General features: G+C 51.6%; 1 protein-coding gene across 1 annotated transcript in view; it reads right to left on the bottom strand.

Annotated features, from left to right (window-relative positions):
* Positions 1 to 370: 370 nt before the first annotated feature.
* Positions 371 to 18,879, bottom strand: part of SLC6A6 (solute carrier family 6 (neurotransmitter transporter), member 6) — a 56,063-nt gene continuing 37,554 nt past the window's right edge. Inside the window, exons 9-14 of the mRNA XM_011950672.1 lie at positions 17,333 to 17,445; positions 12,374 to 12,511; positions 11,153 to 11,255; positions 10,535 to 10,635; positions 7,897 to 8,067; positions 371 to 4,869 (exon numbers count right to left, since the gene is read on the bottom strand). Coding sequence (XP_011806062.1) covers positions 4,729 to 4,869; positions 7,897 to 8,067; positions 10,535 to 10,635; positions 11,153 to 11,255; positions 12,374 to 12,511; positions 17,333 to 17,445 — 767 coding nt within the window. The 3' untranslated portion in view covers positions 371 to 4,728. The remainder of the gene's footprint in view (positions 4,870 to 7,896; positions 8,068 to 10,534; positions 10,636 to 11,152; positions 11,256 to 12,373; positions 12,512 to 17,332; positions 17,446 to 18,879) is intronic.

The raw sequence follows: 18,879 nt of genomic DNA, 5'->3' as shown, positions 1-18,879 counted from the left end.
TGAGCACCTAAGGCTAACAGCATCAACTCCAATCATCCTGGTGGCCTTGATGGGAACAATGGTTTAGTCCAGATGGGGAAACAGGGTCAGGTGACTGCTGCCAGATCTCCCAGTTGTACAGGGCTGGGCATGTAGCAGGTAGAATCAGTAGAACCAGTAGAGCCAAGAGCTCGTGGGCCCGGGTGCGAATTCAGGTTCTTTCATGGACTTGCTGTGTACCCCGAGCGAGAAAGCTGCTTCCTTTGTGAGCTTCCATGTCAGAACCTCTAACCTAGGAAAATACCTACCTTTGAGGAGCGTCCTGGGATTGGACAGGAAGCCCTTTATAAAATGTAAAGCGTTTTATAACACAGAACACAAGCCACACATGTTGGATGTTAAAAAGGAAATGTTTATTTTTGTGTTATAAGGTGATTACAAACTCCTCTAAAAAAAGCAAAGATGAATTTAAAATATCGATATACATATTTATCTAAAAAGCAAAAGAGAAAAAAACCCCTGCAAATACAGGGAATCATATCATAAAACATTTATACACAAAAGCTTGTATACTGCAAGACTGAACTACACACCAAGGATCTTGTTCAAATACAAATGTTCCTCCTCAGAAGAGTCTCTTGTTGGTTGATTTTTTTTTATATAAAAGTTTAAAATACCTTAAAAATATTTTGAAGTTTTAAAAAAATGTCCTGATGAGCCAGACATATTTCTGGAAGGAGGCAAGACCCACGTTCTCAGTTTTCTCTTGTGCTAAATACAGAGTCACAGTTGCTAGGGATTGGGAGATTAATTGGGTAAAAAAAAAAAAAAAAAAAAAATGAAGCCAACATTTCAATTTGAAGTCAAATATATAACAGGATGCTCCATCCCTCGGAGAACATGCCAGAACATGTCTGTAGTGACACCCACAAGAGAACAATGAAAAAATGCTTCCTATTACAATGATATATATTCTGAGGGTCAGGGAGAGAAGGAAAGGGGGAGGGCTTCCCCCTGCTTTCTGGACTGCCCACCTCTACAAGTTTTGCTCTCTGGGTTTGTTTTGTTTAGTCTTGTGGTTTTGTACTTTGATTTTTGCACACAGTGGTATTTACTGCATCTACACAGACAGCCTGGCCTGGGACCACATGGGTCTGAGGGATGGATGGGACCTCAGGCCACCTTGAAGGATGTTCTCTAGGGTCCTTGTGTCTGAGTCTTGGGTGGGGTGGAGTGGGGGGAGCAGTTAGGTGCCTCTGCCTTTAGACTGGCTACCCATAGCATTTCCCCAGGGAGAGGGGCTGTGCTGGGAGATGCTGGCTGGGTGGGGGACCATTGTGTGGTGGTACCTGGGCGATATAAGAGTGCCCTGAACTGGGCTGGGGGGCCATGCTGTGCTCTCCCCTTGTGTTTCCCCACTGTCTCTGGGGGTGTGCTGGGGATCCAGGGGGCAGTGAAGGAGCTGCCCATGGCCCAGGGGTTATGCTGTCCTGGAAGGAGAGCATCCAAGGCCACTTCCTCCTGCCTGGAAGCTCCCTGCAGAGCCTTGGGGTCAGTCTGGAGCCAGGGCGACTTCATCTAAATCCTGCCTAAGGATCTGGCACACCTCTGGCTTCTCTGCACCTCAGTTCCCTCTTGCACAAACAGGGATCTCAATTCCTAGCTCACCAAGGGCTGCTGGGAAGAAGGAGGGCCCCGTGCACGGCTGGGGTGTGCAGGCGAGGCCGGAGTCACCCAGCTCACCAAGCCACAGTATGGGTCCAGGTCTGCGAGGATGTGGGAGTGTGGGTGCTGCTGCTCCCCTCATCCCTGAACATGGAGGGGAGGGCATTTCCTTTTCCATAAAGGCTTATCTTTGGTTGTCAGGAAGACCTTGAGGGTGTTGCTGGATGTAGCCCTGGTCATACATTCACCATTCCCTGCACCTACCTCGGAGAACCTGCAGCTAGAGCTGTTTCAAGAAAATCCATTCCTGGCTCACAGTTCCTCCCTGGGCCTCAGTTACCTCATTTACATCAAGGGCATTGGGTTAGGGGACCCTGGAGGCCCTTCTCTCCCTGACCATCAGGAAATCTCCACTGTGGCCCTAGCATGGCCCATCTCAACACAGCATCTCCCACTTCATCTTAAAAAGTTGCTTTAAACAACCTTCTCGTTTCCTTTCCAGATCTGGCTGGCTGGGCTATGTGCGAGCACCAGCATTTCTGATCCATCCCAAGCAGAAAGCAGGTGAAGGACTTTGCCTATTCTCTATAGACAGGTGGACCAGAGTCATGAGCTCTCACAGAAAGTTTCGTTTAGACGGAGACATGAAGGTTAAGCATTATTACACAGGTACTCACAGAGCTACGCTCTGCACACAGAGCCAGGGCTGGGCGAGAGGGCTCTGATTGGAGACAGGTGCCTTGGGGAGGGTCGAGGAACGGCTTGGGGAAGGTGGCCGGCCTTCCTTCCAGGCGGGGCCTGGGGACTTGGTCTGCATGTGTCTTTGGTCTAGAATTTGGTCTGGGAATCTTATAAGAAGAGGCCTTCCTCAGGCCATGTCCAGAATGTTACAATTTGCCTACCAACCCAAAATACTGTGGCCTTTCACCCAGGGAGCCCCTGCTGGGGAGATGGAGACTGAAATGACCACAAATGCCCGGGTAGCCACTGCGTGCCAAGCCCCCTCTTCCTCACGTGCCACCTGCCCTCAATCATTGACAGTGGTTAGTTTACTAAAGTTATATAACACAAAGGAAAACAGGTCACAATGCTACTCCATAAAATCAGGGAAAAAACAGTAAAATCAAATCAGACACAACGGCAACCATAAATACATAGAAAAATAGGAACAAGTTAAAATCGTTGAGAGTTTGGAATAGGACTGGGTGTTGTTTGGCAGAGTGGATAGCTTTGGAAACAGTGAAATATGTATGCCTGCCAAAGATGGGGTTCAGAATTGCCCCTTGGGAGGGGGGCACCAAAGGCTTACTCCTCCTCCCAAATTTAAGAAGGGGGTTTCCAGGGTTCCAAGAGCCCCTGCTGTGAAAACTCTCCGGTCTGCACCCCTCGAGGCAGGTCAGTCACTGCCTATGTGCGTGGTCGTGTTTCGTTTTCATTTAGACTAAGCTTGGAAGTGACTGTTCAAATGGCACAGTTTAGGTCCAAATAGGGGCTGGGTGGGGTGTGTCTGCCCACGGGATTGGAAAGGTATAGTACCTTCTCTCCTGGTTCAGAGACAACCTCTGCTCCACATAAGGCCCTTGGTCAACCCAGTTCTGGGGGCCAGGACCCTGACAATCCCAACCTTCTAGAAAACCCTCCTAGGCCTTCTCTTTTGGGTCCCCAGGTGGTAAATGTCTGACACCAGCTATTGCAGGGGTTTTGAAGTGAAGAGCTTTGTTATATTCTAGGTCAGCACCACGGGCTGCCCTTGTTCTGAACTGGGAGCACTTCCCCCAGTGGAGGATCCAGACTCGAAAGCTGCTCTTGGTGTGCCTTGTTAGGTGCCAGGGCAGCCCGGGGTAGCATCTTTAATGAGGACTTGGCAGAAGTCTCCCAGGCTGAGAGTGGGGAGTGGGGAGATGAGGAAAGAAAGCACCCCTCCCCGACACTGGGCCCGTCTGCATGCCTGGGGCCTGTATCCTCTGATCCACTCACCTCCCCACCACTCCCCTAGTCCCTCAATAGGTATGTCATGCTTCATTCCTGCAGGCAACTTTAAGAGAGGCTGAGATGTTGCCTGGGGAATGATCAGAACCTGTTATGACCCCATTCAAATGCAACAGACTCATCTGAGCCCTGAGACCCCAGCTCCTGCCGGGAGAGCCTCTAGTCCGTCTCTGCCTGGAATGCCCCAGCAAGGACTGTGGCCTCCTGTGCCTTCGCCACCTCTTGTGAGGCTGAGTTGTGAGCCTCATTCCTGCCAGCCTTCTTGGATCTCCAGCAGCTCCCTCTCTGGCCAATGGGCGTTGATGGTCTACTGACTATCCACTCACCATCTCAAAATTAAAAGTGGGATTTTGCTTCTGGTATAAGTTTCTACTGCTCTTAGAATCAGACTTCTGCTATAGGGCCTCCTCATTTAGCTTTGGCCAGTCTCCTTTATGTGAAGGGTTGGTTCATTCCTTTGGCATCTCTCTTTGCTAAGCTACGTTTAATGAGGTATCTCCTCACAGTCCTCCTTTCTCCTTACCTCTGGGTCTGCCAGCTAGTGAGTCCTCTCTCCTGCTACTTCTTCCATCTGAACCAGGATTTGGAAGGTATACCACCTTAAGATGGGTGTAGAGTCCCAGGAAAATTCCATCCTGCGTTTACTGGACAGAATTTTCTGCCAGCTACACAGCACCGAAGAATTGCTTTTGAAAATGAGATCTATTGCTGGCAAGAAGATCAATTCAAGTGGTAAAAGTATATGACAATCTTTAAGTGTATATATACTTATATGTAAAAAAAAATACAAAGAAAAATTTACCAAATTCCCATAAAATACATCTAATTCAGTATGAAAGCTCTGCCTCTCCACGGACATCTTCCCGTGGGTTTTCTTTTTGTACAAAATATCCCCCAAATCAAAACAACACACACACACACGATACACACACACACACACGCACACACACATACCCACAATTACATTTTCTGTGACAATTACAAAAAAAAAAAAAAAATCCTAGTGCAAATATAAAGCTCTGTAAACCTGGTCCTATGAGAATCTAATGTTAGTAAACAGCAGGAAAGCGGCCGGCCCCGTCGACCCGAGAGAGCTCACATCATGGTCTCCACAATGATGTGGGTCGGTTTCACGAGAGCACCGTTCATGACGGTGCGAGAGTTGTAGGGCGTGGCTCCCTCGCGCTCCACAGCCCAGCGGTTGGGTTCCCTTGGGGTCAGCAGGTACTTGACTCTCTGGAGAAGGATGACAGGAGTGAGGGGGGAAAGGTCAGGTGGCCTGGTCTCCCCTTCGCCGGGGCCATCTGCCTCCTCCTGAATTGGCTGATGTGCTGTTTGTCTTGGGCAAACTCACACCCTCTCTGATCTCCTGTTTTTGTCCTTTTTGGAAATAATGGAATTGAACTAAGGCGCTCCTAAGGTCCTGCTAGGCCCTAACTCGAGGCAGAACTCCTGTTGGTAGTTTCCTTCCTTGGCCAAACCCCTGCTTACATTCCTATAGGGACGGGGGACTCAACCTTCACATGCTTTTCTCTTCTATGGGACTAAAATATGCCTCCCTGTGATTCTCTCCCCCTGATTCCTCTGCCTTGCAAAGCAGCAGTTGAGTTCCTGTTATTTGTATGCCCTGAGTTGGACAACTGTCTTAAGCCTCCATGGTTCCCACCTTCCCCAAGGAGAAACTCCAAACTCCTCAGCCTCCCATAAGCTACACTTCCTGCCTTCTTGCAGACACAGGTCTTCCCCAGTTCCGTGAAGGCATCCAGTCTTCCCAGCAGGGTTTATGTCTTAAGGGCTTAGAGAACCTCGCTTGCATTTGAGCTGCACTTCGAAGAGACAGGAGCTGAATGGGAATTCTAGATCACTCCTGAGCAGGGTGAGTTTTGTCCTTACAGTTGGCTGAGTGTCCCTCTCCAGGGATACTCAGAAAATCCATGTCAGAACTGGGACTCAATCAGACTCCCACCCCTGAGTCCACCTCTTGCCAAGTGTCTACTCAGAGACTTGAATAGGCCGGCAGTTGAAACAAACGAAACAAACAAACAAAACAACAAGCCCTCTTTCTAGGCATTTACATTCAACTTAGGTACATTACAAACTTTTAAAAGCTGCTTATTAAAAGCTATAGTATTTCATTTAAAAATCCAGTTTTCAGTAATCCCAGCACTTTGGGAAGCAGGAGGATCGCTCAAGGTCAGGATTTAAAAGAAGCCTGGGCAACACAGTGAGACCCTAACTCTTAAAAAAAAAAAAAAAAATTAGCCAGGCATGGTGGTACGTGCCTGTAGTCCAAGTTACTCTGGAGGCTGAGGAAAGAGGATCGCCTGAGCCCAGGAGTTTCAGGCTGTGATTATGCCACTGCACTCCAGCCTGGGCAAAGGAGCAAGACCCTGTCTCTATTATTATATTTATTTTTTAAATTTAGTTTTTCATCTTTTCTTGAAAAGCTGCAAGATCTGGCAACTCCAGGCCCAGGTCCCCTCCACATAGCACCTTCTCTAGTTTGCTCCCAGCCCTACCCCGGTGGCTGCCCTCACCTGAGCCACCTGTCAGCTCTCCCCCCATCACTTTGCCTCTCCACATCCATACAATTGGCTGTGCATGGGAGGGTGGAGGAGAGTCAAATCCCCAGACAGCCACTTGGGGCTTTGCCTACACAGGAGGCTCAGGCAGAGCTGGAACCATCCTGGGACAGAGATCTGGGTTTGCCAGAAACTGGCTCAGAGAGAAGCTCATGGCTGGCAGGATGCCTCAACTTGTGCAGGTGGGAGACCCTGAGGGGCACATAAAGAAAGATAGACAGATGGTGGCTCAACTGCCTTCAGAGGGGCCTTTGGTGAACTCAGATTGACACAGGAGGACGGTACCAGTGTGGGGTGAAGCCTGCCCTCACCCACTCCCCAACCTCTTTCCCCCATGCCAACTCCACTCCACCCAAACTTCTAAATGTGGGCTGGACCAATATTTTAAAATGAGGCTTTGAAGGACACTAAGTTAGTGACCTGTTGGATGTCCCCCTGAACCAATGGTATGTAATTGCTGTGGGACTCACCAATCAGAACAGAGACCCCTAGACCAATCAGGACCTTTAGAGACCCCTTGCTGTGCCCTAATGAACCCTTTGGCCTCTGGATAGTAAGGACATTCTGGAAATTCTGGTTGGGTTGGCCTGGAGTATTGAGGGGTCACCTGGAGGGCTCAGGACAGTCACTGTTCCCTGTCTGTCCCCAGGCCCAGTATTTCAGTCTGTTAACATCTCATAGAGCCATTCAGTGTTCTGGCTAAAGACTGGTTGGGGTCCTGCCCTCTGTCCTCTGAAAAAACAGAATGAGTCAAAAGCTCCAGGAAAACCCCAGGGGCCTCCCCGGTTTCAAGGATTTCTTCCTGCCCTGCCAGCTTCCTCAGTCTCCCCTCCCTCCCCTGCCACCAGCACCACCTCCAGGCCATTCCCCTGCCCAGGAGGAAACAGGACCCAGCCCAGCAGGGAGCCAGGGCCCCAGGACATCCTGGCTCCAGATTTTTAAAAGAGAATAACAATAAAAACAGCCCTGAACAAAACAGTGCACTCTTGGAGTCAGCCCAAGCTCAAAAGGTTAAGGGAGATTCTGAGAAAAGAATTTCTTGGAAAGAGTGGGGCCTTTGCCAGGGCCTGGGATCTCCAGGGCTGCTGGAGGAATTTCTGAGAGGACACTGAAGGTAGGTGGGGCCAGGGGAGGCCCCAGCAGGCACAAAGGCAGAGGTCTGGCTGCCGCCACAGATCCGGAGAAGACCCCAGCATGGGCTGGGATGATCCTAAATTTGGCTCCTCAATAAGAGAAGGCATCTGGGTGGAGCTCAGGCTTCCTCCCCAGGTTCCTGTCTTTGTCCCACCGCTTCAGGAACATGGCCCCACTGGTCCCAGGATAAAGCCCTAGCTCTTAGCTTGGCATCCAAAGCTATAGTCACCTCTCCAGCCTCACTGCCCACCCCCACCCTGCCAACACCAGGAACACCTTCCCTCTCACATTCTCCACCTGGCAAGTTCCTCCTCGCCCCATAGCCCGGCTTCCAATGTCTCCATAAAGCCTTCTCCCATGTGAACTGTACTTGCTTCCCGTCTTCCCACAATGCACTCTCCTGCCCACAAGCTGAACCACTGGATGGGTGAGGGAACTATGGCTCAGAGAGGGCAGGTGACTCGCCTGAGATCACGCAGCAAACCAGCAACAATTACCTTTGGCCTTGCGCCTCCCACCTCCCCTGGCCCTGGGCCCAAGCACTCACCACAAGGAACGGCCCCTCTGTCTGGCAGAGGCGGATGATGATGACCAAGGGAACGCAGAGCATGGAGGAAAGGGCCAGGCTCCAGCCCAGCCCAATGGCCCAGTTGGGGTACACGTATGTTTTGTTGTAGGTCAGGGGTACGTACTTGACAAGCGAGAAAATGAAACATCCCTGCAGAGAGATGGGGGCAGTCAGGAGAGGGGTCCTGGGCATTCGGGGGTCGGGGGTTTCTGGGACCAGGACTGGTCTCAACCCGAGGGAAGGGTCTCTCTCCTTGGGAAAGGACTGGCTTAGGTCTCCCGCCCCTCTCTGCTGCCATAAGGATCCCCCCCAGTGAAAACAGAGTCGTCTGCCTGCTCAAAACCCTTCTGTGGCTCCCAGTGCCAGCAGATGCAGTCCAGACTCAGTGCGGCCGGGAGCGTCAGCAGAAGCTGCGCCCCTCCCTCCCTCAGCTGCCTCAGCTCTCCCTCCATGTCCACACTCCAGTCACCCTGAAGAATTCCTTCTAGCTTCTCTGCCACTGATCTCTGGGTCTTGGCACAGGCTGTTTCCTCTGCCTGGCCCTCTTTCCCCCTCTTCTTCTCATCCTAACTTGGCTCCACTGGGCCTGCCTTACTTGCCCAGGGACCACCCAGATCTCTCCTTCCAGAAAGCGAGTGGCTGTAACCATCTCTTGGGCACACATGTTCTGCCAGACTGCGAGTCTGAGAGTAGGCACGTGTGTGTCTTGTCCTATTTCTTTAACACCCAGTGCAGCTCCAGGTACATATAGCAGGTGCACCGTAAGTGCTAGCAGCGTAGATGAAAGCCTTTTTTCCCTGACTGCCACCCTCCATCTCAATCTCTGAGCCACAGGCAGCAGGGGCCTGGGCACCTGGGCCTTGCCCTGTTCGGTGTCCACAGCCCAGCCCCAGGTCCATACTAACGGCCAGTGGCCATCAGCATGCATAAATGGTGGGGTGGGGTCAGCCCTGTGCCTCCAAAGGGAGCGAAGCCCACCTTTCCCTGTGAGAAGAGCACCTAAGGCTGGCTGGGGGCTCCCGGGGCTTCTGCTTCTAGTCAGAATGACAGCATCTCTGAGGAGAGCCCAGGGTGGCCTCGGATTGGTCCACAATGTGAAAATGGCCGAACTCTTCAACACCTACTAACTGGGATTTGACAGGAAGATGCATCTTTCTAAAGCAGAGTCAGTGATGGGCCAAGGGAGAGCACCAGCCTGCAGGCATCTTTTACTGGGCACCTACTGCTCGTCTGGCCCTGCTGTTGTTCCCGTCCTTATGTGTAGGGCTGTGGCTCAGATGAGTGAGTCCCAAGAGATGCTGCCCTGGGCCCTCCTAAGCAGGAGGAGCTTGCAGCCAGTGCCTGCCTGTTTCCCATTCCTCTCCATGAGGGGGACCTCATCTCACCACCTGGGAATGCAGCCTATCTCTGACATATCCAGCTCCTCGGGGAGGGAGATAAGGAAACTGAGGGTCAGAGCGGTGAGAAGAGCTGCCCACAAGCAAACATTAAACCAGGATGAGAACACAGGTGGGTCAACTAAACTCATCTCCAATGATAAACTCGCCAATTGTTGTGGTTACTGGCTCTTACCATTACTTATTTTTGTGGGGGGAAAGTCCGCACTTCAGAGGAAAAGGCTTCATGCATATTAAATAACAGTAACAGTCTAAGGTCATCAGCTGCCACCGGGGTTCTCCTTCACAGTCTCCTGGTTTTATAAGTGGGGAAACTGAGGCCCACAGAGGGAAGTGACTTGCTTGAGGTCATATCATGAGTTAACAGCAACATTGACTTAGTCTGGCCTGACAGCAGGTCACGGAGGGGAGGGCCTATTTGTCCTCAGCACCTGGCCCCTAAATCCAAGGAATATTGGGCCATTTGTGCTCCCCATAGTGGAGTTGTGAATGGCAGGACGGATGTTGTCTCCATGACAATAAGCTCCAATGGTCACGACTGATTGCAAACCCTGGCTTTGCCATGGAGGAATTCCCATTCACTGGCACCTTGGAGTGGGACCATGAAGCAGACTGCATGGGCAGGTGCCAAGGCCAACTCCAACATGGCAGGCGAGAGCATCCTCGTGGGAAAAACAACATGGCACACCGATGCCCTTGGGCCTGGGTGAGTCCAAAGCTTTCCTATCCTTGGGAGAACCCAGGACTTCCCCTCTCTAAGCTACTACCCCCACCTCTCCATGGAAACACCCTGTTTCCAACGTCTCTGACCTCTCTACTAGATATCCCAAAGGCCCCTCTATTTTCCCAGTGACCCAAACTGAGCTCATGAGCTCTGGAAGGTTTGGGGAAAGAATGTGCTTTCAATTCTGGATCCCCTCAATTTCTCAACATGCTCCAGATACACTGTCCTCTTTTAGGATTCCTTGGCCCTGCACAGGCTGGCTCCTCTGCCAGAAATATCCTTCCTGTTTTCTCCTCCTGACAAATTCCTACTTATCCTTCAGAACTCAAGCTAACCCCCTGGAGCAGCCTTCCTCCCCTCTCGCAGGCAGCGCTGAAGCTGGGTTTATTACAAGCCCATGCTGAACAGATGCTGCATGAAAGATGGTTTAGCAGGTGAAAATGTCAAGCCCTGGAGAGAAGAGGCCACCAGCTAGAGCCACAGAAATGGAACTCACAACACAGAGAACTGGAGTGATCACAGCCCAGCTGTACTTCATCCAGGGACCGGGCCGATAGCCAATCATGTCCTCAATACCGTCATAAAGGTTATCACCTCCTGCAAGAGACAGAGGGGGACATTTGCTGACACAGCGTTCAAGGCCAGCAGCGGCTCAGGGGCCATGAGCGGGGGGTCTCTGGGACCTGATCCAGGCCTCTGCATCTCCACATCATGGATATCCAAGTGTGGCAGAAACAGACATTTACACAAAATTCAAATGTAATTCTGCATCTTATATTCTTCTGGCAATCTGAGGCACACCCCAAACCCTAGGTGTGCAATCTTAGGCACAGCCCAAATGCAAACCCAAGGCCTCAAGGAGGTAAAAAGGGAACATTCCAGGTCCTGCACAACCAAGTTCTGAATTTGTGAAAACATCCAGTCACACCTCGCACCTTTAGCACCAGGAGGATCTTCAGTGTGGCTACAGTGAGATTATTTGTGTAGTCTAGGTAGGGAGGGCCTACTGTTCAACTCAAACTGAATTCCCTTAGTATTCTCTGCTTCTGAAGCTTCTAAGTAGAGAAGCCCAAAGGAGAACCTTGAGAAAGGACATGAAAAAATCTGTACTCACCATATATCCAGGCAATAACAAAACATTCAAAGAATGCAACCCACAAAAGGCATACACCGCTAGCTGCATAGTAGTCAAAGAGCTGAAACACATACATGCCACCCTGTGAAGAAAAAACCACAGAAGGTTAATTTCCTACCTGGTCTCTCATTTCTTTCATATACAAAGAGCTCTGGCATATCAATAAGACAAGAAAACCCAAGAGAAAAACGGGCAAAGACTCTGACAACCAGATAAATATACAAAAAGATGCTCAACTTCATGTTTGACAAAGGTAATTAAAAACACACATACAGATAAATGAAAGCAAAATGATGGGTCCACGGGAGCCTGCTTCCCAAGGAGGTGCTTCACACCGAGTGCAGCTGACAGAGAAGACTCCAGGGTCACCCAGCTGCTCAGTGAGCGGCCCTGCAATCTGACTTCCGGGGTGGGGGTTCTTACAAACACCTCCAGAAAAACACTTTTACTTCTGGTAAGGAAAAATGGTGAAGTGAAGCCCTGAATTGGGTTTTCGGAGAATTGTTAAGTGGGACCCATTCCTGGGGAACAGGGGAGGTGGTGGGGGGCATGCAGGGGACAGCATGCCCTGGCTGGATACTGGGCTTCCATTCTTAGTACAATCTTTGTCTCATCTGGCTTGTCTCTTGCTAGACACGTCTTAGATGTTCCTGTTCCCTTCTGCTCTTTGCTTCCCTTGTCTGCATCTGAAATCGCCCCTCCTCCCAGCCGCTGCCCACCCTCTGAATAGTGTATGCACCCCCACCCACACACCCCCGGCCTTGACCCTATGGCAGGTGACCTGTAAGGCCGTGCACCTCTACATGGCGCTGCGGTATTTCCTGGGAGGCCTGCATTTACCCTTGAGAATGTCTCCACCCCACCCCCAGGCCCGAGAAGGGCACACAGTCAGGGGTGAACAGACTTGTGAAATGGATTTCAGCTGAAGATCCTCTTCCCAGGCCTATCAGGACAGATGGCAGCGGGTGGTCACAGTGTGGCCACAGCAACAGGCAAAATAACTGGGTAGTTTGGGTCAGCTGTGGGCTCCTGAGCCCCCTCATGCTGCCCCCAGTATTGGCCCAAGCAGGACCCCTGAATTGGGTGGGGCTAGGAGATGAAGCCCCTGCCTGGCCCTCTCACCCAGCTGCTGCCTCCACTATGGCCTTGAGGAGGGCATTGGAGCACCAAGCCCGAAACATAGGTGAGAGAGCCACCTACCTCCGTCACCATCGTCAGCCCCAGCAGGTAGCTGATGCTACACACGAAGGCGATGAAGATTTCCCGACGATAACCCTTCCTTAGGAAGGATGGGTAAAGATCAACCAAGGATGTGATCTGTCCTTCGACTTCAACAAACTGAGGAGGGGAAGAGAGAGAGCTGGTGAGCGGCCGACGCTCAGGCCACCCTTGCCTACTGCTCAGAGGGAAGGGCCCAGGCACACACAGTGCAGGAGCAGATGAGACCATCCTTGTGTCCAGAATTGGCCTGTGAGATCAAGTTCAAGTGTGGGAGCCTGACTTCCCCGGCTGTGCCTGGGGAGTCCCACCTGCCACTCCTCGGAGCCAGACAATGTAACATGCGGTGGTCCACACCCAGTTGGCCAAATATTCCACACCTCTGCATCTTCACTTAGGCTGTTCCTGCTGCCAGAATGCCTTTCCCCATCCTCCAAAGCTCAGCTTGAGAACAACTGCACCTCTGAAGCCAATGCTGACCCTCTGTCCTGGCACATTCAGGGGCATGAATGTGTTGCCATGACAACCTCCCTCATTGATCTCCATCCTCTTGGAAGATAAGGGTGGTATCACACTCACTTTTGGGCCTCGAATGTTGAGCCTGGCCAGACACATTGGCTGCTCAGCAAATGTGATGAATGGGTGGACCTTAGCACCAACTTGCTTAGCAGCTCAGGGGAAGTCTGAGCCTCAGTTTCCCCATCAGTGGAATGGCAGGCAGTTCAGGTCAGATTCACACAGTGGCTTTCAATCCTTTGGGGATCACAGACCCATGAGAGGACTTTGCATGTGTGCACACACGCTGTGTAACCACCCCTGGGCTCCCAAAGGAAAAGAAGCTGGTTGGAAAAGGCCCCTCCGTAGGTAACATTCCAGGGGGATTCTCAGTCTTTCTAAACCTTCCCATCTCTGTGCCTAACCATTTATCTTGGGGGTTGCTCCATATCATTACACAGAAAGCTGCCTCATTTTTAAATGGATAAAACTCCACCCTTGGGTAGGCATCGCCATTGATCTCATGCCTAGCTGATGGTCTCCAGACTCAACTCTTCCCCTCCTCCTGTGCGCAGGCATTGTGCACGTAGCACAGTCTTAGAAGAGCTTTGGGGTTAAAGAGCACACAGCAGCACTTTAAATTTGGATGGCTACACCCAAACTTCCCTGCCAACGAACACACCCTCCAAGGCCTATCTGATTCCTTCAAAAGTCGAAGAGCTAATCCAACCTGGACCCAGATGTTCTTTCATCTGAACGAGGCTTTTGGGAAGGACGTTTCCCCAGCATTCCTACCAGACAAATCTAACCCCTTCCTCCTTTGGGACGCATTGCAGGATAATCCAGGGAAGGAGCACAAACGAGGAGAAATCCCTTCCATGTGCTGACGGGCTGGAGAGATCAGACTGCCACCAGGAATAAGGGAAAAGAGGAGCAGGAGGCTCTCGAGAGGGGCCGAGAGAAGGGGCTGCTTTTTTGACCTCTGACTCATGTGTCTGCCGAAGGGGTTTTGAACCTGAATTGCCACTGAATTAGAGCAAACCTGCAGCTCAAACGCTAAGCTTCAAAAGGAGTTAAAAATAAAGGCTCTTTCCTTTTTTTTGAGATGGGGAAATCAGAGACAGGAAGGTCCAGTGTCGCTGTGAATCAGGGCCAAGACCAGCACAAACCCTCATTTCTCAGTTCCTTCGTGCTTCCGGAGAACACTGCTATCCTCCACCAGCCTCTTCGGCCCTCCCTCGCTTAAGAGCTGTGTGATGGGCTTCTCTGAGCCTCACTTTCCACTCTGTGAAATGGGAGGATCTTGCCCACTTAGCAGGGATGTTGCGAAAGATTTGAAATTATTAGAGTAAAACCGTTCACTCATGTCAGCAGGCTGGGTGAGCTCTTTGGGTGCAGGAGGAGTGGGTTCCAACTCCCATCTCCTCTCACAATTTGTTGAAAAACCGTGTCCAGGCTGGGTAGGGTGGCTCATGCCTATAATCCCAGCACTTTGGGAGGCCGAGGCAGGCAGATCACCTGAGGTCAGGAGTTCGAGTCCAGCCTGGCCAACATGACAAAACCCTGTCTCTACTAAAAATACAAAAATTAGCCAGGTGTGGTGGCACACACCTGTAATCCCAGCTACTTGGGAGGCTGAGGCAGGAGAATCACTTGAACCCAGGAGGCAGAGATTGCAGTGAGCCAAGATTGTGCCACTGCACTCTAACCTGGGCGACAGAGCAAGGCTCCATCTCAAAACAAACAAACAAAAAACCATGTCCCCCTTGGGTAGTCTGGATGGCAACAGACATCTGCCTCCACACGGCTGACTCCTCTACCCTGTCTCACCAAGAAATGCAGAGCAGTATGACGGCTCTTAGGCCAGACGGACTCTCCTGCCAATGGAACCCCTGATGAGCCAGGGTCACACTCCCTGCTCCCCTGCCCAGGACGCAGTAACATCAGCGGGAGGCCTCTGCCTGTTGGCTGTAGATCTCCATACTTCCAACAGGAGGAAGTTATTTTGGAGAAATTCAAGGGGAAGGCCAATTGGGACAAACTAGCAGGTAAGAGACAGTTTCTGGGGACAGGGAGACCCAGCACCAAGCCCTTAACTAGCTGTGTGGAGCCTTGGCTAACTTCTTGGTCTCTCTAACCCTCAGTTTCCTCAGCTATAAGAAGGGTAAAAATAGTACCCAAGCATCGCAACACTGCAGCTTAAAGAGTTCATGTATAAAAAGCCAGGTGCAGGGCTGACAGGAGGGCAAACTGGGGAGCCAGTGTTGAATGGGGACAGAGGTTCCATTTGGGAAGAGGAAAAAGTTCTGGAGATGGATGGTGGTGATGGCTGCACAATGTCTGAAGGTACGAATGCCACTGAGCTGTGCACTTAAACCTGGTTTAGATGGTAAATGTGTGTATCACCCCAAACATACATGCACACAGAAGCCTGCCACGAGGCCTGGCAACCAGTGAACACCTCTCATGGCAGGGCTGTGATCCTGTCATGGTGAGGCACACTGCTGGCATCTGCAAAAGCTTCCCCATTTCCCCAAGTTCACAAAGCAAATAGATGCAAAGGAGGAAGCCCAGTCTGTGCCATCAAATTCCCATCCTGGTTCCCTGGGACATAGGGCCTGGGAGACCAGTGACTCAGGTTCAATTTCTACTCTTGTCCCTGGCAGGCCATCTAACTGCTCTGAGCCTTGAGTTCCTTGCTCTGCAAAGTAGGAGGAGTGGCTGTGAGAAGCCACCAGATTCTCTCCGTGTGCCACCGGCACGGGGCCTCCCTGAGAGATGTGTGTCCTCCACCAGGTCCCACCTCCTGGGGAGAAAATCTAATGAGTGACCATCTCCACCTGCTCAGGGAGCCATTTCCAAAGCCCAAGTGGCCTATTTTGGGCCCATGAAGATGTCATGCCTTGTCATTTATTAACCTCTGTTTTTGTTTTTTTTCTTTCACTTAGAGCTTTGGAAGAAGTTATGAAAGCCATTTGCTTGGGGCCTCTGAAGGCCAAACTCATTAACTAGGAATGATTAATGGAGTCCTCCCGCTTGTTTATTCAGCTCAAGTCCATCAACAACTGCAGAAGTATTTTGTTTTCCATCTCCCTGATGTTTTCATTCTGTCTTCTCTGCTAATCCTGCCCCCTTCTCTGCCAAATCCCCCGCTCTGTTCTTGACCTTGCTGGCTGGCCGCCTCCTCTCTCTGGACTCACCCTCCTCTGCTTGACCTTCAGAGACTTTTCCCCTACCAGGTTCTGAGGACCCACTTGGGACACTGACTTTGAAGACTGCGGCCCGCGGGGAGGGCGACAAAGGGCTCTCCCGCCCTGGCTGCAGGCTCCAACCTCTCAGGGGTTCTCAGTTGCTCAAAGGCTTCCCAAGAGGCATTCAGACCTCCAGACCCAGATTACACAGTCCACATCCTACCTGCTTCTCAGCGGCCCACCTGCGTGGTGCTGCCTGAGGGACTCATGCTGGCCTGGGAACACAACCAGCCTGTCCCACATGCCATCAGTCCCTACTCCTGGAGTCATGTCTGTGCTCTGAACTGTTGTTTCAACAAGACCCTGTCAAAAATACACCTATTTCCAGGGAAAGGGGCCCAGGAGCTCAAGTGAATTGTCCTCTGAGCACTGCTGACTACTCTGCACCAGGCACTGGCTACTCTACAGCCAGACGCAGCCACTCAGCGGCTCTCACTGGCATTCCCTGGCCATGAGTCACCCTCTAGTGGAGGCCCTGAAGGGGTGGGATGTGGGGTTTAGAAGTGCAAGAAAGAACCTCAGTGGAGACAAGAGTCCTGCCTCAGGAGGGCAGAAGCCAGGACAGTCAGAGGTCAGGGCGGGTTTGAGCGAGGCTCCCGGCCTGTGTGGTGTATGAAGCATGGGAGGCAGCCAATGCTTGGCCTCTCGCACACTCCAGGGAACACAGAATCCTGAGTGTGGAGTAGGCTTCTCCTGGGCACTTGCAACTGATTACGATGGCCCCGACAGTGACCAGCTCCCACAGAAATGTGGGTCCCTTCTCCGAACCGCCCGTCTGCCGCGCCCTCCCGTGCCCCGCCGACGCTCCACTGGCGTGCATCATGACTTATTGAGTCGTGACCTCCAATTCATCATTTGTGGCTTGACGGTAACCACAAACCCTGGTTGTCCCTGTCATAACCCAACCACTCCGAGAACCTCTGGATGCCCCTCTGCCAGCAGACAATGTGCCATGCCACGTCTTGTGTGCACCCTATTAGGCTAAATAATTATCTTGTTCAAATGCACTTTCTGGGGACCCAGAGCCTTTTCTATTCCTGGGGTCCTGGTGGAACCCTCACAGCTGAAGCACTGGAAGTCTGACTGGAGTGGGGAAGGGGGTTGACCACCTCCCAGGTGGAATAAGGAGACTTTCCCAGAGTTAGGCTCCCTACAGGGGCAGTCGCCCCAGGGCCATCCTGGGACTTATACGCACCTGGCTATCCAGTCCAAGCAAGAGAAGCATAATAAAAAAAAGAATGGACCAAAACGTGGGCAGCGGCATCATTGTCACAGCTTTTGGGTAGGCAATGAAGGCCAGGCCAGGACCTAGAAAGGAAAGAAAATGGGGAGGGGCACAGGGGACGAGACATCAGCCACCAAGCCACTGGGAACCCTGGGCTCACACAAAGACACTCAGACCCAAATACAACAGGGAGCCAGGTCTGAACTCTGGCCTGGGGAAAGAGACCAGGCCTGTCTCACTTTTGGGTGGGACACGCTGGGGCTCAGGAGGGGCCCGGTGTTAGCATCTGTCTCCTATGCAGCACACGTGGCCTCCTCACAAACCAGCATCCATTGGGGCGTGGTTATTTGGGGTAGAATGAAGACTGAGCCCGGGGCTCAGTCTGCAGAGACAAAGGAAAGGGAGGATCCCCCCACCCCAAAGCAAAGCCATCGAGTGGACAGCCTTTGCTGGAAGGAGGCGGGGGAGCTTGCTGGTGACCTGACCGCCCACAGTCTCCTTTGCAAAGGGAAAGTTTCTATTTTTGAGTTAATGGCTAAAACACCATAGGAGTGGAAAGAAAACAAAACCATGCCCAATAGGGGGCGTGTCTCTTCAGGGATGCATTTGGGGGGCTCTCCCTGGCAAGGTCAGAGCCGAGCCCACAAGGTCAAGGTTGGGCCAACCAGGGCCCAAAGCTGAGGGAACGTGGGTGCAGGGGCAAGGTCCCAGGCCTGCAAGCCCTGAGGCCTGCATCCAAGTCATCCTCCTCCAATTTCCTTTTGGAATCACCCCATACCCTCTCAGGGCCTCAGTTTCCCCACCTGAAAAGTGAGGGGCAGGTGGCCATAAATGACTCACAAGGAGCCTTCCTGTGTTTAGAGTCTCAGAGGTAGATACCATGTCACTAGAAAAGGGCTCTGGGTTTCAAAAGAGGGGACCTGGATAGAACCTGAGGGAGAGCTGGGGAGATGGGAGCTGTCAGCTCAGGGGACGTCTCTGATGGGAGACATTCCGGAGACAGACAGAAATGTCTCCTCCTGTCTCCAGCCTGCCTGAAAGCGGATGCCAGCAGAAAGAATTTAGTTGTTAACTGAGACCTGTGGGTCTGAGAAGCGAGGGCAGCAAAAGAAAGTAAAATCTACCAAAAAAAAAAAAAAAAAAAAAGTCAAGAAGCAGGAAACAAAAAGGCCAGAGCAGGAGCTGTTCAGCAGGGATTAGAAACCAGATGAATGGCTCAAGAATGAAAAACAAAAAGCAAAACCCAACTTTACAATAAATTGGAACCAGAAACCACATTATACGGTGTTAACACCCCCAGTGTGGCAGGGAAGGGTGCGTCCTTCTACAATCCGGAGAAAACCTGACCAAAATATATCCTTGGGCAGCAACAGAGTGGTTGGTCACTGAGATGCTGGACACCCCCACCAGGAGTGGGGGTTTACCAAGCCCAAAATTGCTCAGAACATGCCCAAAGGAACCAGGGCCAGGTTCAGAAAAATATGGCCCCCAGGACCTGGTGAGATGACTTTTGAATC

This window comes from Colobus angolensis, unplaced genomic scaffold, assembly GCF_000951035.1.
Source record: "Colobus angolensis palliatus isolate OR3802 unplaced genomic scaffold, Cang.pa_1.0 Scaffold31, whole genome shotgun sequence".
NCBI classification, from domain to species: Eukaryota; Metazoa; Chordata; class Mammalia; order Primates; family Cercopithecidae; genus Colobus; species Colobus angolensis.
The sequence above is the reverse complement of the archived record's forward strand: the minus strand, read 5'-3'. Positions and strand labels throughout refer to the sequence as shown.